Source organism: Salvelinus namaycush, chromosome 40 (assembly GCF_016432855.1).
Source record: "Salvelinus namaycush isolate Seneca chromosome 40, SaNama_1.0, whole genome shotgun sequence".
Lineage (NCBI taxonomy): Eukaryota > Metazoa > Chordata > Actinopteri > Salmoniformes > Salmonidae > Salvelinus > Salvelinus namaycush.
Window position 1 is genome coordinate 9,583,968 of NC_052346.1, and position 24,448 is coordinate 9,608,415.

At 45.6% G+C, this 24,448-nt stretch overlaps 1 protein-coding gene across 1 annotated transcript; it reads right to left on the reverse strand.

Annotated features, from left to right (window-relative positions):
- Positions 1 to 18,978: 18,978 nt before the first annotated feature.
- Positions 18,979 to 22,827, reverse strand: LOC120033703 (protein sprouty homolog 2-like). Its single transcript, XM_038980135.1, has 2 exons — positions 22,394 to 22,827; positions 18,979 to 20,893 (listed from the first exon to the last, which is right to left on the reverse strand). Exon 2 carries the CDS (start codon positions 20,840 to 20,842, stop codon positions 19,781 to 19,783), a length of 1,062 nt encoding a protein of 353 aa, XP_038836063.1. The 5' UTR covers positions 20,843 to 20,893; positions 22,394 to 22,827; the 3' UTR covers positions 18,979 to 19,780.
- Between the last annotated feature and the right edge of the window lie 1,621 nt (positions 22,828 to 24,448).

Here is a 24,448-nt window from a genome sequence, read left to right on the forward strand (position 1 = left end):
CTTGTCGGAGCGTTGCACCTGCGCCACGGAAACCTGACACCATGCCTTGCAGCACCTCATAGTTGGGTGACAGGCTCCAGAGATCAATTTCCGCCCGTCAGGAGAGACTCATGGTCCGGGTGGCTGTTCTAACATGGCTGAACTCAGGGGGCTTTCAGGCTATCAGGAAGGCATCAGGGAAAACAGTGAGAGAGGACATTTATGGTTATTTACCACCATGATCATTTATGGATTCATGACTTAATGCTTCAGATACTGACATTGATTCACCATATGCAAGGGAATAATAGGCATTCTGTCTAAGTTGATTGGAGTTTTCTTCCAATTCTTCAAAGTATCAATATTAAGTGTAACAATAGCCAATTCTTATAAACCTCAATATTTGTTTGATCAAATTGTATTTCATTTTTTCCTTTGCAGCATCAAATTTGCTGACAAACATCATGAATAAGCCAGAGCCTGCTATCTAAGAGCAAGCTGTTTCTAATGAGATAGAATTGCACATGGTTTCATCACATCTGTTCACACATCAGGTTTCTCCCTTGGTTAGCTCCGGGCGTCCATCTGAGGAGAATGTGCTGCACAGCTGTTTCAGTTTTATGTCTCACCAAGCACGTCACACCAACAAAAAACACCATATTACTGAGAGGGGATGAGGGGAAAGAATACCATTTATTCAAGGAAATGAACCCCTGCAACAACAACAAACTCTACATGAACTTCCCCAAGCCACATTCTATGCTAACACTGAATATAGGTACTATTAAAACTCATCTGCCCGTCGACTATAGTCGGCCGCATTGATGTCCTAAAATGGACGCTGTACACACGGCCAGTTTGTCAAGCTAAAACATATCACAACCTGCCACAGAGAAGAACACACATAGCAACGTAAGTGGACTTCTTTTATGTCCTTGCTAACCAGCAGCACTAAAATTAATCAAAAGATGAATGTTTTCATGTGCTCCAGAGATATTGGGACCAGCTTGAATTCAACCCCATACGGGCCAGCTTGAGGGCAGACCTCCGCGGTGACTGGGGGAATCGCTAGAGTCAGCCACAAATCCTTTCGGAAATTGCTGGTTTGATAAAATAACATGACAGGAAACCACTCAAGATGTCACCATCTTTTGGTGTGCTTGTGTGGGTTCTTGTCCATTTGCATCATGGGTCTAGCTGGTAAACGTACACAGCATGGGACTGTATCTTGGACATTGTGTGGATTTGGTTGTACATTTTATAGCATAATGTACTGGAGGTAGTTCAGTGAAGAGTTGCATTAGCTACCTGAGCCAATCCCAAGGTTTCGGCCTAGAGGGCTAAAAAGGTCAGACACACAGGATGTGCTCTTCTGGCATGTAGAAGACCCGAGTGTGAATCCCGTCAGTTGCAAGGACATTATGGATTTTCAGAAGACTTTGCAGAATGGGGTAGTCAGTGTTTTCTAACAGCAGTGCGAGAATCAATGAGACATCTGTATGAATGATCAGCAGCTGCAGCTTCCTGTTTCCTCCTGTGTAACTTCACCTCTTTCTTAGGCTTATTGATCTTATTAGTTAGACTCAAATGCTATTTCATTCAGAGCTGTAGAAATAAGCACTACTAGCAATCCATGTCGCTCCACTATCTCCACAAAATATCTGTTGCCACCTTTCTGGGTGGTTGCTGCTTAGGCTACATCATGGAAAGGGCTTGTGCCAGTTACATCACTGGGTGTTTGGCTTGCAAATTCCCTCATGTATCTCACTGCTGGATTTTGAATATGTAAGCCGGGTCTGAAAGGATCCATTGAAGCGTGAGGTTTATGACACCATTGAGGCGAATGAGCCCCCTTTTCTTTTGACGAGGAAACACAAGCCCAAATTATTAGCATGATCACGAACACCCAAAATGACTTTTCATAACTGTAATACTTTTTGCATATATTTGAATTAGCTGTCGTACCTCTGTCTGTTTGTTCCCCTTGGAAACAAGAACAAAAACACATTGATTAGAAAAAGTTCCGCAAAACACATTTTGCGGCCAGGTCCCACAACTTTAGTTCCTGGGACAAGATATGCTGATCGAGAGCTAATACAATGATATTACTGCACCTTTCTGAATTCCAATTTCTTTCATATTTTGACCCCATGCAAATGTTACTGTGCACAAAAGTCTGCATCTAGACCATTAGCAAATGTCACATTTATACAGTGCATTTGGAAAGTATTCAGACCCCTTGACTTTTTCCGCATTTTGTTACGTTACAGCCTTAGTCTAAAATGTATTAAATAAATGTTTTCCCTCTTCAATCTACACGCAATACCCCATAATGACAAAGCAAAAACAGGTTTGTAGAAATTTTGGCACATTATTACAAATAATAGAACAGAAATAACTTATTTACATAAGTATTCAGACCTTTTGCTATGATTCTCAAAATTGAGCTCAGGTGCATCCTGTTTCCATTGACCATCCTTGAGATGTTTCTACAACTTGACTGGAGTACGCCTGTGATACATGCAATTGATTGGAGATGATTTGGAAAGGCACACACCTGTCTATATAAGGTCCCACAGTTAACAGTGCATGTCAGAGCAAAAACCAAGCCATTAGGTCGAAGGAACTGTCCGTAGAGCCCCGAGAAAGTATTGTGTCGAGGCACAAATCTGGGGAAGGGTATCAAACAATGTCAGCAGTTTTGAAGGTCCTCAAGAACACAGTGGCCTCCATCATTCTTGAATGGAAGAACCTTCCAGAAGGACAACCATCGCTGCAGCACCAATCAGGCCTTTATGGTAGAGTGGCCAGACGGAAGCCACTCCTCAGTAAAAGGCTCATGACAGCCCTCTTGGAGTTTGCCAAAAGGCACTTAAAGGCACTCTCACACCATGAAAAACAAGATTCTCTGGTCTGATGAAACCAAGATTGAACTCTTTGGCGTGAATGCCAAGCGTCATGTCTGGAGGAAACCTGGGACCTCAGACTTAGGCGACGGTTCACCTTCCAACAGGACAACGACCCTAAGCACACAGCCAAGAAAACGCAGGAGTGGCTTCAGGATAAGTCTCTGAATGTCCTTGAGTGGCCCAGCCAGAGCCCGGACTTGAACCCAATCGAACATCTCTAGAGAGACCTGAAAATAGCTGTGCAGCGACACTCCCTGTACAACCTGACAGAGCTTGAGAGGATCTGCAGAGAAGATTGGGAGAAACTCCCCAAATACAGGTCTGCCAAGCTTGTAGCGTCATACCCAAGAAGACTCAAGGCTGTAATCACTGCCAAAGGAGCTCAACAAAGTAAAGGGTCTGAATACTTATGTAAATGTGATATTTACGTTTTTCATTTTTAATAAATCAGCAAAAATGTCTGAAAACCTGTTTTGCTTTGTCATTATGGGGTATTGTGTGTAGATTGATGAGCGGGAAAAAACGATTTAATCCATTTTAGAATAAGGCTGTAATGTAACAAAATGTGGAAAATGTCAAGGGGTCTGAAAACTTTCTGAATGCACTGTACTTCTTGGATGGAACTTCCAAGTCCAACCATTGTTTGTGAGCACAAGTATTGTAGTAGGGAAGATCTATGCTTTGTAATTAGAGTGGGCTTTTATGTGTGTTTTAAAGGGAAGTAGCAGCAGGGTTCAATGCAATATCCCTCCCTTGAGATGAAGGGGTTTGGTTAACTTTTGAGGACGAAGTTGGCGCCTAGCCTCATAGGCGGAAGGCAGTAAAAAAGTGTTTGATATGCAGCTGTTAATTTTTTTTTTTAACAGCCTCAAATCAAAATAGTTTGGTTGGCCACGACATTTCACACTTACTAAAATGCCTTATCATTGACATCATTTTAATTCATGTTCGTAGAATGTTCCAGCTAGACACGGACGGTGTGTCTTGTCTGGGTACAGAGATCTAATTTAATGAGTACTTGTAGCAGTAGAGACTTCATTACTTCAAAACAAAGTTCAGCTTATCCTCATTTCACCACAAGCACACAACACACACCAACCCAACCCACACCAATCCCAGTCTGGCATTTCACCCCCTACCGCAGTAGGTCCTATATGTATTTATATAGAATTCATATTCTCCCCTAACAAGGACGGGAGGATCATTGTTGCTTTCACGATAACAATTGCCCCTAAAGCTGTAAAGCACATCCAGCGCCTCGGTGTCGCCATCAAACGTGCACTGGTTAATTATTTGCCAGCACAGCGCCTCGCTTCCTGCCGTGGATTTATGTTAAATGACTGTTATTAGTCTTGCCTCTCCAGCCGCCCATTGTCTGTGAACTGGGACAGAGAGGGGTTGAAAGGCTACAGTCAGCCTTTTATTACACAACGTGTCAATCAGGACGGCGGGCCAGCAAGCCCCACACTGCTTTATGTAATCTCTCCCCCTGAGCCTGTGCTTTTGAACACACACACACACACACACACACACACACACACACACACACACACACACACACACACACACACACACACACACACACACACACACACACACACAAACTTTTGCACGCACATACGCACACACAACTGTAAATGATTGACTCACCCCTCCCCTTTTTCACCTAGTGCTCTCTCAGATTTTGCTGATCATAGACTCAGCCACACGGAACATGAACTAAATGCACCACACGTTAGCTGTGTTCTTTTTGATTGCGACGCTGAAGTGGTTGTGTTGTGGCGGTTGACTGATCGTCCATCTGTTTCATCAGAGTGCGTGCTTCATGTGCTGTGTGTATTTGGAGAGTGGGAAGGATGAAGAATGAAGGATGAAGTATGAAGGATGAAGGATGAAGGGGATGACTTGTGACTTGTGACATGCTGTTTGTCTTAGTGTCAGTGTCCTTGAAGGTATATTTAGAGTTTAATAATGAGTGCACATTTGACAACATTCTGATAATCCATTAAAGGGGATATACTGTATACTGAACAAAAATACAAATGCAACATGAGCTGAAATAAAAGATCCCAGAAATGTTCCATATGCACAAAAAGCTTATTCTCTCAATTTTTTTGCACAAATTTGCTTACATCCCTGTTAGTGAGCATTTCTCCTTTGCCAAGATAATCCATCCACCTGACAGGTGTGGCATATCAAGAAGTTAATGAAACAGTCAGTGGAAGGCCCAAAAAATTGTCAAAGACTCCAGTCACCCAAGTCATAGACTGTTCTCTCTGCTACTGCACGGCAAGCTGGTACCGGAGCGCCAAGTCTAGGTCTAAAAGGTTCCTTAACAGCTTCTACCCCAAGCTATAAGACTGCTGAACAATTAATCAAATCGCCACCTGGACTATTTACATTGCTTTTACAGTGCTGCTACTCGCTGTTTATTATCTATGCATAGTCACCTCACCACTACCTACTTGTATGAATTACCTCGACAAACCTGTGCCCTGCACATTGACTCGGTACCGGTACCCCCTGTATATAACCTCGTTATTGTTATGTAATTTTATTGTGTTACTTTCTATATTATTTTTTACTTTAGTTTATTTCGTAAATATTTTCTTAACTCTATTTCTTGAACTGCATTGTTGGTTAAGGGAATTGGTGGACTCCCGAGTGGTGCATCATTCTAAGGCAGTGCATCTCAGTGCTAGAGGCGTCACTACAGACCCTGGTTTGATCCCGGGCTCTATCACAACCAGCCGTGATTGGGAGTCCCAAAGGGCGGCGTACAATTGGCCCAGCACCGTTAGAGTTTGGCTGGGTTAGGCCGTCATTGTAAAGTAAGAATTTGTTCTTAACTGACTTGCCTAGTTAAATAAAGGTTAAATAAAATAATAAAACAATTAAATAAGGGCCTGTAAGTAAGCATTTCACGGTAAGGTCTACACCTGTTGTATTCGGCGCATGTGACAAATACCATTTGATTTGATCATTACACAGGTGCACTTTTGTCACACAACACAATGCCACAGATGTCTCAAGTTTTGAGGGAACATGTAATTGGTATGCTGACTGCAGGAGTGTCCACCGGAGCTGTTGCTAGATCATTTAATGTTTATCTCTCTACCACAAGCCACTTCCAAAGTTGTTTTAGAGAATTTGGCAGTACGTCCAACCGGCCTCACAACCACAGACCAACGTGTAACCACGCCAGACCAGGACCTCCACATCTGGCTTCTTCACCTGCGGCATCATCTGAGACCAGCCACACAGACAGCTGATGAAACTGTGGGTTTGCACAACCAAAGAACTTCAGGGAAGCTCATCTGCATGCTCGTCGTCCTCCCCAGGGTCTTGACCTGACCCGACAGCGTCGTAACCAACGTAACCAACAACTCAGTGGACAAATGCTCAACTTGAAATGCTCACCGGGCAGATGGCAGACAGCGTGTATGGCGTCGTGTGGGCGAGCGGTTTGCTGATGTCAACAGAGTGCCCCATGGTGGCGGTGGGCTTATGGTATGGGCATGCATAAACTACGGACAGCGAACACAATTGCAATTTATCGATGGCAATTTGAATGCACAGACCTTCCGTGACGAGATCCTGAGGCCCATTGTCGTGCCATTCATCCGCCGCCATCACCTCATGTTTCAGCGTGATAATGCATGGCCCCATGTCGCAAGCTGAAAGTGTCGCAAGCTCCAAGTTCTTCCATGGCCTGCATCACCAGACATGTCACCCATTGAGCATGTTTGGGATGCTCTGGATTGACGTTTAAGAAAGCGCGTTCGGGTTCCCACCAATATCCAGCAACTTCGCACAGCCATTGAAGAGGAGTGAGACAACATTTCACAGGCCACAATCAACAGCCTGATCAACTCGATGCAAAGGAGATATGTCACGCTGCATGAGGCAAAATGTGGTCATACTAAATACTGACTGGTTTTCTAATCCACGGCCAATTTATTTTTGGGGAAGGTATATGCGACCAACAGATGCATATCTGTGTTCCCAGTCATGTGAAATCCATCGATTAGGGACTAATGAATGAATTTCAATTGACTGATTTCCTTATATGAACTGTAACTCAGTAACATTTTTGAAATTGTTGCCTGTTGCGTTTATATTTTTGTTCAGTATAGATCTACTGTGTGTCTAGTTCTTTAAATCACATACAGAGACATTAACATACAGACACATTAGCCCTCTGAAATCCTGCTCCAAACCATTGACTTGATAGGTTTTTTTAAACATCCACCTAACCACTTTCTTAGTTAGTTTCTTGGTTAGTTAGTTTCTTGAGTATTTCACTTACAATTCACTGTATCACAATTCCAGTGGGTCAGAAGTATACATACACTAAGTTGACTGTGCCTTTAAACAGCTTGGAAAATTCCAGAAAATGATGTCATGGCTTTAGAAGCTTCTGATAAGCGAAATCATTTGAGTCAATTGGAAGTGTACCTGTGGATGTATTTCAAGGCCTACCTTCAAACTCAGTGCCTCTTTGCTTGACATCATGGGAAAATCAAAAGAAATCAGCCAACATCTCAGAAAATTTCCAAACGCCTGAAGGTACCACGTTCATCTGTATAAACAATAGCAGGCAAGTATAAACACCTTGGGACCACTCAGCCGTCATACCGCTCAGGAAGGAGACACGTTCTGTCTCCTAGAGATGAATGTACTTTGGTGCAAAAAGTGCAAATCAATCCCAGAGCAACAGCAAAGGACCTTGTGAAGATGCTGGAAGAAACAGGTACACAAGTATCTATATCCACAATAAAACGAGTCCTATATCAACATAACCTGAAAGGCCGCTCAGCAAGGAAGAAGCCACTGCTCCAAAACCGCCATATAAAGCCAGACTACGATTTGAAACTGCACATGGGGACAAAGATCGTAGTTTTTGGAGAAATGTCCTCTGGTCTGATGAAACAAAAATAGAACTGTTTGGCCATAATGACCATTGTTATGTTTGGAGGAAAAAGGGGGAGGCTTACAAGCTGAAAAACACCTTCCCAACCGTGAAATACGGGGGTGGCAGCATCATGTTGTGGGGACGAGAGTGCTCACAAAATAGATGGCATCATGAGGATGGACAATTATGTGGATATATTGAACAACATCTCAAGACATCAGTCAGAAAGTTAAAGCTTGGTCGCAAATGGGTCTTCCAAATGTACAATGACCCCAAGCGTTCTCCCAAAGTTGTGGCAAAATGGCTTAAGGACAACAAAGTCAAGGTATTGGAGTGGCCGTCACAAAGCCCTGACCTCAATCCCATAGAACATTTGTGGGCAGAACTGAAAAAGCGTGTGCGAGCAAGGAGGCCTACAAACCTGACTCAGTTACACCAGCTCTGTCAGGAGGAACAGGCCAAAATACACCGAATTTATTGTGGGAAGCTTGTGGAAGGCTACCCGAAACGTTTGACCCAAGATAAACGATTTAAAGGCAATGCTACCAAATGCTACTTGAGTGAATGTAAACTTCTGACCCACTGAGAATGTGATGAAAGAAATAAAAGCTGAAATAAATCATTCTCTCTACTATTATTCGGACATTTCACAACCTTAAAATAAAGTGGTGATCCTAACTGACCTAAGACAGGGAATTTTTACTCAAATTAAATGTCAGGAATTGTGACAAACTGAGTTTAAATGTATTTGGCTAAGGTGTATGTAAACTTCCAACTTCAACTGTATGTATATATATACACACACACACACTACATGACCAACAGTATAAGAACACCTGCTCGTCCAACATCTCAAAATCATGGGCATTAATATGGAGTTGGTCCCCCGTTTGCTGATATAACAGCCTCCACTCTTCCTGATTAAATGTCAGAAATTTTGATAAACTGAGTTTAAATGTATTTGGGTAAGGTTTATGTAAACTTCCGACTTCAACTGTATATATTGGTCAAAGGTGTAGTTTTGAAGGGCTTCTCATTCCTATACCATTAGAATCCCAGTCAGTCCATATTGATCAAAGGTGTCGTTTTGGAGGGCTTTTTATTCCTATACCATTAGAATCCCAGTCAGTCCCCAGACATACATCCCCCTCACACCCCACACAACAGATTCACACAGTCTCCATCTGTCTGTCTGTGTCACGACTTCCGACTTCCCTCCGCCTGCCCTGTCGGAAGCTGGGTCCGCGGTTTGTGGGGCCTTTTAAAGTCCTGAGGAGAGTGAAAGAAGTATGTTACAGCTTCCCCCTGATTACCGCATTAATCCCTTGTTCCATGTGTCTCTCCTCAGGCCGGTGGTGGCTGGCCCACTCCAGGAGTCTCAGGTGCGGGAGGTTCCTCCACCCCTTCTGGACATCGAGGGGGCCCCGGCATACTCCGTTCGTTCCATACTGGATTCGAGACGTCGGGCAAGGGGCCTTCAGTACCTCGTGGACTGGGAGGGGTATGGTCCGGAGGAGAGATGCTGGGTTCCGATGGAGGACGTGTTGGATCCTTCCATGCTGCGAGATTTCCACCGTCTCCATCCGGATCGCCCTGCGCCTTGCCCTCCGGGTCGTCCCAGAGGTCGGTGCCGACGCGCGGCATACTGTCACGACTTCCGCCGAAGTCGGTCCCTCTCCTTGTTCGGGCGGTGTTCGGCGGTCGACGTCACCGATCTTCTAGCCATCACTGATCCATTTTTAATTTTCCATTGGTTTTGTCTTGTCTTCCTTTACACCTGGTTCCAATCCCATCAAGTACATGTTGTGTATTTAACCCTCTGTTTCCCATCATGTCCCTGTCGGAGATTGTTTGTTTGTATATTCGTGTATTATGTATTGGTGCGCGACCGGTTCTTGTACCCACTTTTATTTATGTTGTATCTTGGTTTTGAAGTTTTGTTACGTTTATTAAACGACTCCATTTATACCAAGTTCGATTCTCCTGCGCCTGACTTCCCTGCCACCTACACACACGTTGTTACAGAATCTCCAAACACCTATGGAGTCAGCAGGAGAAGGTACCCCAGCCTTGGAGGTGGAGGAGCCTTGGAGGTCCAGGATCATGCGGTAAAGCTTTACCATCTGGCCGCCGCCATGGATCGCGTTGTCCAGACTATGGACCGCTGGGAGAGACAGGGAGTTCTTCCAGCGCCTCTACCAGCACAACCGCGGTCTCTCTTGAGCGCCCCTTTCCCACCTGAACCCAGTGGGATCCGTCTCTCCATGCCACAGGAGTATGATGGGAGTGCTGCCTACTGCCAGGATTTCCTCCTCCAACTAAACCTCTATCTGGCCACGGTCCACCCAGCTCCATCGGACCATGAGAAGGTGTCCGCCCTCGTCTTGTGCCTCACCGGGAAAGCCCTGGAGTGGGCCAACGCCGTGTGGAGAGAGGGAGATGCTGCGTTGGACCATTTTGAGGAGTTCACCTTCCGTTTCCGGGCAGTCTTCGACCACCCACCCGAGGGTAGAGCAGCGGGTGAGTGTCTATACCAACATGAGACATGAGACTAGGAGCTCACAGGAGTTTGCCCTGGAGTTTAGGACCCTGGCTGCCGGCGTGGGATGGAACAACAGGGCCCTGATCGACCACTACCGCTGCAGTCTGCGCGAGGACGTCCGTCGGGAGCTGGCCTGCAGAGACACCACCCCCACTTTCGACCAGCTGGTGGACCTGTCCATCCGGCTGGACAACCTGCTGGCTACTCGCAGACGTCCAGATCGGGGTCTGGTGGTTCCATCCTCCCACATCCCCTCTCCGATACCCATGGAGCTGGGAGGGGCGGTGCGCAGGGAGACCGGAGGAGGTTTCCGCTCGTGCACCATCTGTGGCCGCAGAGGTCACACTGCTGGTCGGTGCCGGGTTGGTTCCTCTGGGAATCGAGGCAGCAGGCAGGGCACTCTGGCGTCACCCCAGGTGAGCTGGCACAATTCTCACCCAGAGTCCTCTGTTGCACATATGTTTGTTTCTGTCACTTTTCCTGAGTTTTCCCTGCATTCCCAGCATAAGGCGCTCGTAGATTCAGGTGCAGCTGGGAATTTCAGTGATAGAACGTTAGCTCATAGTTTCGGGACCCCCATTGTTCCCGTGGATGTGCCCTTCCCCGTTCATGCCTTAGATAGTCGACCATTAGGGTCAGAGTTAATTAGGGAGGTCACCGCTCCTTTGGGTATGGTGACACAGGGGGGTCACACGGAGAAAATTTGTATTTTCCTTATTGACTCTCCTGCGTTTCCCGTGGTGCTGGGCCTACCCTGGTTAGCTTGTCATAATCCCACTGTTTCTTGGCCACAGAGGACTCTCACGGGGTGGTCGCAAGAGTGCCCAGGTAGGTGTTTAGGGGTTTCCGTTGGTGCTACTATGGTGGAGAGTCCAGACAAGGTCTCCACTGTGCGCATTCCCCCTGAATATGCCGATTTGGCTCTCGCCTTCTCTTAAAAGAAGGCGACTCAATTACCACCTCATCGACAGGGCGATTGTGCGATAAATCTCCTGGTAGACGCTGCACTTCCCAGGAGTCACGTGTATCCCCTCTCACAGGCGGAGACGGAGGCTATGGAAACATATGTCTCTGAATCCCTGCGTCAGGGGTACATTCGGTCCTCCACTTCACCCGCCTCCTAGAGTTTATTTTCGTGTGAAGAAGGAGGGAGGTCTGCGCCCGTGTATTGACTACCGAGGTCTAAATCACATCACGGTGAGGTATAGTTACCCGCTACCACTCATAGCCACAGCGATAGAGTCAATGCACGGGGCACGCTTCTTCACCAAACTAGATCTTAGGAGCGCTTACAATCTGGTGCGTATCCGAGAGGGAGACGAGTGGAAGATGGCTTTCAGTACCACCTCTGGGCACTATGAGTACCTCGTCATGCCGTACGGGTTGATGAATGCGCCATCAGTCTTCCAAGCTTTTGTAGACGAGATTTTCAGGGACCTGCACGGGCAGGGTGTAGTGGTGTATATTGATGACATTTTGATATACTCCGCTACATGCGCCGAGCATGTGTCCCTGGTACGCAAAATGCTTGGTTACCTGTTGGAGCATGACCTGTACGTCAAGGCTGAGAAATGCCTGTTTTTCCAACAGTCCGTCTCCTTCCTAGGGTATCGCATTTCCACGTCAGGGGTGGAGATGGAGAGTGACTGCATTGCAGCCGTGCGTAATTGGCAGACTCCCATCGCGGTAAAGTAGGTGCAGCGATTCTTAGGGTTTGCCAACTACTACCGGAGGTTTTTCCGGGGTTTTGGTCAGGTAGCAGCTCCCATTACTTCACTGCAGAGGGGGGGTCCGGTGTGCTTGCAGTGGACAGCTGAGGCGGACAGGGCTTTCAGTCACCTGAGGGCTTTGTTTAACTCGGCTCCCGTGCTGGCCCATCCGGATCCCTCTTTGGCGTTTATAGTGGAGATGGACGCGTCTAAGGCTGGGATAGGAGCTGTGCTCTCTCAGCGCTCGGGTATGCCACCGAAGCTCCGCCCTTGTGCCTTCTTCCCGAAGAAGCTCAGCCCGGCGGAGCGAAACTATGATGTGGGGGACCGGGAGTTGTTGGCTGTCGTCAAGGCCCTGAAGGCGTGGAGACATTGGCTTGAGGGGGCTAGACACCCTTTTCTCATCTGGAGTGACCACCGCAATCTGGAGTACATCCGGGCGGCGAGGAGACTGAACCCTCGCCAGGCAAGGTGGGCCATGTTTTTCACCTGTTTTGTGTTTACCCTTTCTTACAGACCAGGCTCCCAGAACGTTAGGGCAGACGCATTGTCCCGGCTGTATGACACAGATGAGCGGCCCATGGATCCCACTCCCATACTACCCCCCTCTTGTTTGGTGGCGCCGGTAGTGTGGGAGCTGGACGCGGACATTGAGCGGGCGTCACGTGCAGAGCCCGCTCCCCCTCAGTGTCCAGATGGGCGTCTGTATGTTCCGTCTGCTGTCCGCGATCGGCTGATCTATTGGGCCCACACATCACCCTCCTCTGGTCATCCTGGGATCGGTCGGACGGTGCGCTGTCTTAGTGGGAAGTACTGGTGGCCCACTTTAGCTAAGGACGTGAGGGTTTATGTTTCCTCCTGCTCGGTGTGTGCCCAGTGCAAGGCTCCTAGACACCTGCCCAGAGGTAAGTTACAACCCTTACCCGTTTCACAACAGCCGTGGTCGCACCTGTCTGTGGATTTCCTAACCGATCTTCCACCTTCACAGGGTAACACCACGATCCTGGTCATTGTGGATCGTTTTTCTAAGTCCTGTCGTCTCCTCCCTTTGCCCGGTCTCCCTACGGCCCTACAAACTGCAGAGGCCCTGTTTACACACGTCTTCCGGCACTACGGGGTGCCTGAGGATATAGTGTCTGATCGGGGTCCCCAGTTTACGTCAAGGGTCTGGAAGGCGTTCATGGAATGTCTGGGGGTCTCGGTCAGCCTTACCTCAGGTTTTCACCCCGAGAGTAACGGGCAGGTGGAGAGAGTTAACCAGGATGTGGGTAGGTTTCTGAGGTCTTATTGTCAGGACCGGCCGGGGGAGTGGGCGGCGTTCGTGCCCTGGGCAGAGATGGCCCAGAACTCGCTGCGCCACTCCTCCACTAACCTTTCTCCCTTTCAGTGTGTATTGGGGTATCAGCCAGTTCTGGCTCCTTGGCATCAGAGTCAGACCGAGGCTCCTGCGGTGGACGACTGGTTCCGGCGCGCGGAAGAAACATGGGACGCCACCCATGTCCACCTTCAGCGCACCGTACTGCGCCAGAAAGTTGGCGTAGTGAGGCCCCGGTGTTCGCACCAGGGGACAGGGTCTGGCTCTCGACCCGAAACCTGCCCCTCCGCCTGCCCTGTCGGTTACAGCTTCCCCCCGATTACCGCATTAACCCCTTGTTCCATGTGTCTCTCCTCAGGCCGGTGGTGGCTGGCCCACTCCAGGAGTCTGAGGTGCGGGAGGTTCCTCCACCCCCTCTGGACATCGAGGGGGCCCCGGCGTACTCCATTCGTTCCATACTGGATTCGAGAGTCTGCTCCTGTTCCATACTCATTAGTACGCGCTCCGGCTAACGAGCACTTCCCTTCAGCTCTCTGCTAATCTATTAACGCAGGCAGGCAGGGCTCTGCCCCCCCTCCCTCTATCTCTCCCTTTTTCTCCCTCTGCCCACCTCTCTCCCAGAATCATTCGGCTCAAGGCAGATTGTTCATTTGGAGGTGTAACCAAGACATAATGCGTGGTGACGCTGGTTACGTAAGTTTAAAGAGCCCCATTCTTTGATTTCACAGCGCGGCTGCCCCTAAATTCCCCATGAGCTGGTCGCAGTTAATTCTAATGGGGCAAACTGATACCCTATAGCTATATAACTGTGCTATAATTGTATGGGTTACACGCCATGATAACAATTATCAACAGTAGTGTGTAAAATTATGTTTTTGAAGGGAAATCCTTTACATTTCAGACTGATAGTGAATTATATAAATGTGAAAACTTATACAGTGTATATTTTTATTATACGGCCTTGCAGCCTGCAGTGATTAGACATTTAAATACAAACATTGAAAGTTCATTTTAGATGTCCCACAAGCAGACACACATAATAGAAATGGAAACAGAAGTCAGCTAGGGACTAGAACCCGACACACTGAGCCTCTGTCACCCACAAACATCTGCCTGCACTTCTGGAAACAAGAACTCTGCTTCTGTGAAATCCACGAGTCGTGGTGTTGGCGTTCTGATGCTCAGGTTTATACACCAGGTTGAGGTCTGAGGGCTGTATCCTGTCTAGGTCTCTGAGAGATTGTGAGCGCTCATTGTCACATATTGACATGCTTTCATATATTCCAGGAAGGGCATGCGAACAACCGCAAGTCAGAGACACAAAGTAAAAGCACTTTTGATTTGGATGTTTGGATGATTTGAATAGTAGTTGGCCTGTACTGCTGAACATACTATACATCCATTTCCTGCATTGCATCTTCTAAAGTGAATCATTTCAAAATGAGGTTATTATCTTGCACTGTAGTTCTTGGAGAAGGATGTATTCATTATAGTATTACATATTTGCGTAATACTATAATCTGTGCCAATTAGCCAATATTATAGAGAGCTTTTGACATGTTCTACTTGCTTGAGTGAGAGGAAGAGCGAGAGTCTCTGCAATTCTGGGATGTTATCCCATTCTCACTCTGAAACCCTGTCTGTAGGGCCTTTGGGTAGAGCTGTAAGATCATTCAGACAGGAACGGTGCATGGTAATAGCTTGAGATACGATTGAAAAGAGCTTGCTGATGCCACGGTAAAGACTTACAGATGGGGCTAGTGAAGTGTTTCGCTAAATTTGCCGCATTCAACCACAGCTCCCCCGTGACCACTCTGAAAATGTCTCATTCCCTCTCTCCCACTTAACATGGTTCATATTTAAGTTCTGGAATATAATCCTTTTCTCCCAGCTCCGAAATACAGGATGTTTATGTGAAGTGGACATTTGAAGTGAGGACTGGTAGAAAGTATATATGAATACAGACAGGGCTTAGATACCTACCCCTTCCTTAACTCCCACAGTACCCTGCCTATTTGGTGAGCTCTCTCTCTCTCCTTTGTGTGTGTGCGTGAGTGTGTCTCCCTACTCTCTCTGTCTCTCTCCTTACCCTCTCGCTCTCTGTGCTCTTTCCCCACATAGCTGTTTGATTGCTTAAGCCCAGTGGTCAGACAATGGGGGTATAAAGAATGTCTGCTTCCTTCCTTCCTTCCTGTTGAGTGTTCTGCCTTGGTGAGCAGATTCGATAGCACTCCGCTTCACAGCAACGCTGGAGCGCGGGGGCCTGGCTACAACCAACAAAGAGCCATTCTGGGGCCCGCTCCAATCGCTGCCTCTGCCAAGTCACTGGCTGCAATGAGGGACACACACACGAACCCTCTCTCTCTATATCTCTCTCTCTCTTTCTTTTTTTGGATGAGTGAGCAACCGATCTGTGTTTTTCGGTGCATGTTAAGGAAGAAGTGGTGGGAGTGGAGGGGTAGTGTGGTAAATGTAGGTTTCCTAGGAAAAAATGTAGTTTGTCAGGTTTTTATCATCAGAACGTGACATCATGGCTATTCGGTTCAGAGCAGTGATGACACACCAGAAACAGTATATGAAATATTCCTGAGAGTCTAGGACCATGAAAAATTGGGGGATATCATTTCCCATCTTCTAATCATTGTCCATCGCTGAAAAAAAGTAGTCTGCTATATTTAATAGAGTCGTGTAACAGTGAAAGGGACACATCCAGGATGTAGGCTCCTGTATTCAGGTTAACCCAACTCTTATTCATCTGACCCACTCATCATCTCCAATATGCAAGTTCCATATTCCACGCCATCGTGAACTCCTCATGCACCCATAATGGCATCTTTTCAAAAGGGTGTCAGTTTTCAGCTCCCCTCCCGGTCCTGCTTTTGTTGCTGGTGAACCCATAACATGTTGACGACTGGTGTCCCTTGCTTGCAACCAGAAATGCTTGTGCGCGTTCAGACACACACACACACGCACACACACACACACACACATACTGAATGAAACTCAAAAAAATGTTGCTCCGAGAATACCAAGTAGGGGCAGGTAGTTGAGAGGGGCTTAGAGAGCCAAAATAGTAGAGGCCATAGAAAATAGGATGAATACATGAGGTTGAATGCGGGGTAAACTGTTAGCCCTTTGTCATTTAAAGTGATGTCTTTAACCCTTTGCGGGCCTTCCTCCCAACTACCTCCAACCGCCTTTTCCCTCTATTCACCATTAAGACAAAAGCGGCAAGGGGAAGCCTTGCCAAACTGTGACATTAAAAACCCCATGCACTCCGATGGGAGTTTTTTCCCCCCCGCCGCTGATTAAATGGGGGAAAGGGGATAATTATATGAAAGGGGGAGGTGAGACGAACTGTCATTCAAGCTCCGAGACGAATAACAAACAAGTGCGTGCAGGTCAGACTGGGCTTGTCAATCAACGTTCGTCATGCATACCGTGTTCCAAACATGTCCGCGTGTTCTTCAACCGGTAACAGGGCTTATGTTTTAAACAGCTAGCCTAGAGGAACACTCCGTACCAGAGGAATTCCTGGCAAAACCATTGATAATACAACAGAGCAAATGTTATCTTGGTTCCTTTTCTTCTCTATGGGTAAGGCCATCTGCTGCTTGTTCACATGGGACACGTCAATCCCATATTAGTGGTACATTTAAGATATTCACGTTGTAAGACTTATCGTAAGCATGAATGAACCCCTTGTTTTCTTATGACGTCATAATTATCCTGACTAAATAACAGCCACTGATAGACACAACATAATATAAGCCTTATAATAAGGTAAAGGCTTGTACCTGGTTATAACAAGTAATGAAGTGTTATACCTGTCAGCTTTAGACTGAGGGAGCACTTCTGATACGATGTTACCATTGAGCGTGTGAATGAGAGGACAACCAAATAATGTGTTCCCACAGCTACAAACGATGGTCTTCCCAATGCAGAGCAACAGTTCACAGTCCCAGTTAAATGATTCAACGAAAGCCAGGTGTTTCCCTTTAGAGGTGAACTCGTTCAGTGTGGCTCTTTCCTAATGTCATAGCTCTAATCAGTTTGGGGAAATGATCCAGTCTAGTCTGGCTGTCCAAAATAGGAAGTTGGAATCAAGAACAGTGTAGGGGTTTGGAGTTTGACTAAGAAGTGAAAATGTCTGCGTTTTGTTAGTTATGGTAAACTAGATTATTTCCATCAATCTCTCTTGGTTAAAGCTAATGCAGTTACTAAAGTTACAGTTAATTCGGAAAGTATTCAGACATCTACACTTTTCCCACATTTTGTTTTTGTCCCACATTAATCTACACACAATACCATATAATGACAAAGCAAAAACTGTTTTTTTTTTTAAATTTTTTTTAGAAATGTTTGCAAATAAAAAAATAACTGAAATATCACAATTTACATACGTATTCTTTATTGCGACAAATGATGGAAACTGTTTTTAGAATACATTATGATCATTTCGAAGGTACGTAATGTCATCACGTAACTATAAAGCTCCACTCCACATTTAATTCTAAATGCTTACTGCTGGCGAAATACATTTTTCAACGATAAAAAAATCTTGTTTCTTTGCAGGACCAGATTTGTTCTGACTTTCAAGAACGCATTCATTGCTTTGCCTTGCTTTTCTGGTTGGCTGGATGCAAGTTTCACCATCCAATTATATGGCAAATATTAGTCAATTATTGCATTCTATCAAGGCTTTCGCAGGTTACCTGAGATATGAAACCGATAGGTGGGAGGGCATAGGCTAGACTGTCGCCAATTTTTTTGGCCTAATGCGCAATTTACCTAAATGGAAACAGTTCAACCACCTTATTAATTCGACACTGTAGGTTTTGGCAAAAAAAAAAAGTGTTTTTTAGGTGATATGTCATTAAGCCCAGCTAGTTCAAGATAGTTCAATGGAAACACACCGTAGCATGCGCTTTGCAAACGGTAAATGTCGACAATTTTTTTTTAATCACTGGACAAGTTAATGGAAACATAGCTAGTGATGCAACTTAGTAAAGAGTAAGACTAAGTGAGAAATCCTCATTCTTGGTCTCTGAAGTTTTGAGTTTGAAGCTGTGGAACATGTGGGGCTAGGGGGATAAGACCATGTGGTTGTATGTTCCTCCCTACCATCTGGCACACAGGAAACACAGATGGGTTAGTGAGTTACTGCTCTGCTCTAACCCCCCAGCTACATACCTCAGAAGAGGAGGCTATCAGACTTCTCTCAAACATTCTACTGAACTAAAGTGAGTAGAGTGGTGGGAGATCTCGAGTTTAGTCAACATTCTCCTCTCCTACCTGAAGATACATAAATGAGTTCTAATTCAAATCCATATAGCCTTATTGTTCTGCTTTTTAATCCATCTAGATTGGAAAAGTCGAAATGTAAAGTGTCAGTTTCTCTGACAGTGTAGCATTTTGGGTTATTACGTAGATTCCAAAGGATTGGCTCTGGGCAGTGAAGCCATAATGTCAAGCTGGCAAAGTGTCCATTGGAATATCAGTCCCTGCAGAGACAATTCCAAGACAATAAAAGATAGTGTCCCAATCTGATATCATAAAACATTACCCTGAGAAGAGCTTGAAGATACTGGGCATGCACACACAAAAACTGACAAAAACAGCAAGGTTTAATTTCAAACGTTAATATATTTTTCTATTTCATAGTGAACATATGCATCCAATTTGACACCCTAGTCACCCTAACTTGCAACAGAGTACTTGAACAGGTTGATGTTTTTTAAGATGCTTCTCAAAATAAATATTTTCTTTATAAAATAATAAAACTTCAAATAAATATTCTTACCACTAAACAATGTTGATAATAGAAAATAAAGATTTTCTTATAGGGTCACTGTACAATTTACAAGTAGAGTTGATGGGATAAGATGTGTAAATGTCCTTCTCTTGTAAGGCAAACATAAAAAATGATTGATATACATTCCCATGAATGTACAACATTAAACATTGTATTACATAATATATATGGATCTATCATCAAGGTGCCTCTGGTTTGGCAGAATGCTTTTCACAGTTGAAATATTATATATACAAAAATAAAACATCTCTGAGGAGGTCATTTGCTAATTTACATACTTTTGCAATTACTATTCACAAACAAGTTAGTCAGGAGAGTCTGTCCATAGCATATCAGTTGTATTAAATGTCAAAAAAGGGCTAACATTCTGGACTTCAATTAAAACAGTACAAAAATCAGGGCACTTGGTGATCAAGCAGCCAGTATTAACAACCATAGCTGAAAACAAATGACACAAACCACATCAAACAGCTCAGCTTAGCCAATCCCCCAATCAACTTCTGACTACTGGGCCAAAACGTGATGAGGTGATCATTTCAGTCGCCCAAAGTTGTCAACCCCCATCGATTCTCCACAACACCCAAGGTACTTTCCCTTTACGTTGGCTTACAGTCAACGCTCTTACAGTGGACAACGTTAGTGTTCTTACACCGGCACCCCGGTCGCTTGACGCGGTCATAGCAGCTCTGGCATGCGGTGAGACACCCTTTAGCTGGGAGGTAGCACAAGAGACAGGGTAGGAACAGGGAAAGGAGACCCATAGCCGACCAGCGCACGCAGCAGTGCGACTGGCTGCAGGAGAAGGGCTTGTCGGCGCATGTATCCTCGTCGTCACTGGAGCAGTGATAGAACAGGCCCTTGATGCAGCACGCGCAAGTCCCGTAGTCCACCGCGTTCTGCGCCGAGCACATGCACCGTCGGCCGCACATCCAGCAGGCGGGCAGGGCGCGCGGGCACATGCACTCCTGGCACTTGCACCGACCACAGTCCTCACAGCGGTAGGCGTGTTTACCCAGCAGCCCCTCCCTAGCGGCGGGGGCACCGCCACCGGGCACCGTGACCACCACCGCCCCTCCGGCCGTACTCGTCAGGGGCTTCAATTCCTCCTGTTTAAGCTCCACACTTTTGGGCTGGGTCCTGATTATCTGTTCGCTAACCTCCGGGCTACCCAGGAGCCTCTGCACGGAGGACGTGCTGCCTGTACTGGTCCTCGGGCTGTTTCTGGAGCCCTCTGTGCTAGAAGAAAGAGATAGGGCATCCCTAGGGGGAACTGTGGAGTGTGTGGGCTGAGGAAGTTGTTGAAGTTGGGGGAGTAAGTTCCTCTGGTTGGGCCTGGGGTCCTGGGGCTCCAGTTGCTCGTTGGTCTCCAGGCCCAGTGGCACCACCAGGTCGTTCTTCTGCTGGGTGGGCAACGAGCCAGGGGGCCTAGGGACCACAATGGGTCCCACCGTTGGTCCTTCTGTGTACTCATTACTGCTCCCGGTGATTCTGATCTGGTCCAGCGAGAGCACAGGGGCCTGCTGGCCGGGGTTTACCCCAGGATCGGGCTGCCCTTCCTGGGCATGGTGAGGCCGGTGTAGCCTCCCGCTGTCACGCAGAGCACGCAGCAAGCCGGCCGACCCTCCGCCACCACTGCCATTTTGAGTACTGGTCTCCATCTTGGCTCTGAAGAAGGACCCCTCCGGCTGGCATTGAACACATCTGAAGTCCTGGAGAGAAAGACAGGCAAATATATATGAGACGACAAGGTGACATTTGAGTAGAAACGACCCTATGTAAATCATAACTGATGATACAACTGTGTGGGCAAATACATACAATATGCAAATCTCAACTCTACACACACACCACTGAAATTTGCATTGAAGAGATAAGGGTTTGGCAACATGGGTTGTCTAGCTAACAACTGGAGATGTTTTGCTTGACAAATATATCAACACCTCACATTAGGAATTACTGTTCCAATATAAAAGTGTAAGCATATCCCCTAACCCTAGGCACGTTCTGTTTGGTGTTAAAAGGATGTGATAGGTATCAACAACCTATTATATACCTAACAGTACCTCTAAGGCAACATTTCACCATTTCATATGATAGGAGAACAAAAATAAAGATTTGACATAATGAAACAGTCAGTGGATTGATCATGTTTCTGTATGTTGGGAAATTGACAGTAGGCATGTTAGGCCCTTCTGATTGGAGGATTTAGGTACATACCAACTATTTCCATTACATGAGATATAAACAGGGAATATAAAGAGCATGCAAGGAAGAGAACACGAGGCAATGCTGAGACAGGCCTAGTCTACAACTTCAACAAAAGTTGAGGCACTCAAACATCTCTTCATGCACATACTGTGTATCAAAACTTGCATCCTCACGTGTCCCATAACTACAAGTTAGAGACTTTAGACGCGTTGCCACCATTTCCAAATGAGTGAAAAACAAATGATTGCTAGTTTCGTGGGACTCATAATTGAACATTTCTAAAGATTTTTTTATTTCACTCTGGAGGCAATTATTAGCTTAATAAATCATGGTGTGCATGACGCGCGTGTTTGTTTGAGTGCGCGCGCGCGTGTGTGTGTAGGGCAGCGGATGAGCCCAACGACCATGACATTTGAGATGGGCATTTAATAGGCAAATGGTCAGGCGAGTCAGAAGAGTAAAAACCCTAATTTCCTATTATGAAATAGCCTAACATAAACACCAATAGCCCCACCAAACATCAATAGAAAAATATTGACATTTATCATTCCACCGTTCTTCTATAATGTAAGATATTTTTTTTGTTCTGAATATAAAACAAAAAAACAATTTTAAAACTGCGCTAAATCTGTGTTTATGTGTAGGCTACTGTTCACAGATTTGTATTTAATTTATCTAGTCAAAATGCATTATCTACTGACAGGCTATCCATTTTTGAATAAGAGTGTGATGTCTAGAACATTATTCAGAAGGGGGAAAACTAAAACCCTACTTTTTAGAGCAAGAAGCTGTAGGCCTATTCAGATGAGAAAATGCTGGGATTGCAGGGGGAAGGATGGGGAAAGTCAATGCGGGTCGGCAGTTGGAACTCCCGAGTCCGAGAGCATGCACAATGCTGAATTGTTAAAGCTACTCTTATGTTACAACTTTTAAACATTGTAACGGCCATAGTTAGGCTACTTTGTTGTTGAAATAGTACAAACTTGTTTTCACGAACTCACCGTGTTCGCACCACTTCAGCCCCGTTTGTTGTATTAAATTCCAAATTCTGAAAGTGTATTCCTACTTAAATTAATCGGTAAACCCATCCACACGATACAGTGCAACGATAAAGTAGCTACAAACAATATTTCCAGATTCCAATTTTAAGAGATCAAAAACATAGCCACTGCGAGAGTACCCGAGGCGAAATACTGCCAAAAACGAATCAATCACTGGCTCTCCACTTTTTTGTGAATTAGAAAAGTGAAAATGCGCACGCGATACGTTTGAATCCGTTGAGTTTGTTGCACTCCGACGTAGCCTGGATTTCGAAAAAATACTCGCTGTAATTGTTGAATGTTTGGCTGCCTTACACGCCGAGGTGCTTTCAAGTTTTTCTCGTCTTGTTTTTTCCTCTTTCCGGAGAAGAGGTCGGGTTTATGCTGTAAATGGCGTCATATGGAAGTGAGGGAGGACAAAGCAGTTGCTGTTTCAGAGGATATCTCGTATCCGGTCCCAGCTCATTGGCTGTAGCTACAGGGCTCGCATTCACACCCTGTGCTATCAAACTGTTCCCAATTGCAAAGGGACGGGCCACATTCCCAGTGACAAAACTTCAGGCATTGCAAAACGTTCTAACATAGCCTAGGCTACGTTAATTGAAGGAATATCAGGTCTGCCGCTTGATAGGCAGCATTTGTTCAGATCGTGTGTAGTAGCACTGAATCCAGTTCTAAAAGTATACTTTCTTGCAAAACAATATACTATATTTTTCTGTTTCCAATGGTTATTGCCATTGAAACTATTGATAATAGAGAAGGTGTAGGGTAGGCTATTGTCAATCTATTTTAATATGCTTATTACTGTGCTATTGTCAGAGGAGAGGACCATATAGGTTGTAAGAAATGCCCCGGTTTTCACTTGGGCCATTTGCAGAAGTTGTAATTGGACAGCAATTGTGATTATGCATGCAGGGTGGAATTCGATGGTGTGAGTAGGCCATTTCTGAATGAGGCAACATAGAGGGGCATCGTGCATTTCCAAAGGCACTCTCTTGAACTCTCAAATGCCTTGTAAATGTTTCAGCTCTATCAAAGCATGGGAGATACAGGAAGCAAATCCACGTCAGAGAGGGAAAAGCATGGGAAGTGGCAGTCAGAGTATCTCTGGGAATGGGATGATCATTCCTACTCATGATGCGGTACTTGTTTCCCTACATTCTAGTTTGTTATGTTAATGCTTTACTGGAATTAAGAAAATGGTACTGTACACAACGTTTGTGTTGATTGCATCTCTTTGACTGTGTTTAGACCTTATTTACCTCCATTTTTGGGTGTTTTAAATTTACAACGGACATTAACTTTAGGCTGCATTTTATATTATCCACCTCAATTTGTGATTATGTGAAAAGTAGTGCCCTCTTGTGGAATTACAGATGAACAGGACTCTACTTGTTTCCGCAGGAACAACCTTCAGATTATAATTTTCTTGTTCAACTACATCGAACCTACACAGAGATTGATTCATTGATATGGATCGTCTGCAAATACGACCCTTCCCTCCTTCAATACAGCCCACACACTATCATTCTGTCCTGACTCGTTTCCTTCCCTGCATACTTCATCCAATATTCAAAGGCAGTCCTCCCATCCCCCTCTCCCTAGCAGGGCTCATGTAAAGCTGGGATGTTCATACATAGTAGTTCAGGCCTCCGTATAGAAATATCCTTATAACCATTTGATTGACATAAAGTGTACCCTTAGCCACTTACAGAGAGTACAAGTTCGGTCCACCACAACTTGGTTTGCTTCACTGTTTGTGGTAGGAGTTGAACTTTAAAGGAATGGAAGCCTAAACATGGCAACAACATAATTTTTTAAATTATCATCAAAGAAAGAGAGGGAGATAGAGAGAAAGGGGGAACATGCATATACCTCTCTAGAATGCAGTGAAAGAGAAAGGCGAGTGGTGAGGGGTCAAGGTAGGGTTTCTATAGTGATGAATGCCTCTTGTTGGCTGGGAGTGTTCCCAAAAAGCCGGAGACACTGCGACCTCCAGCTGAGGGGGAGCCATTG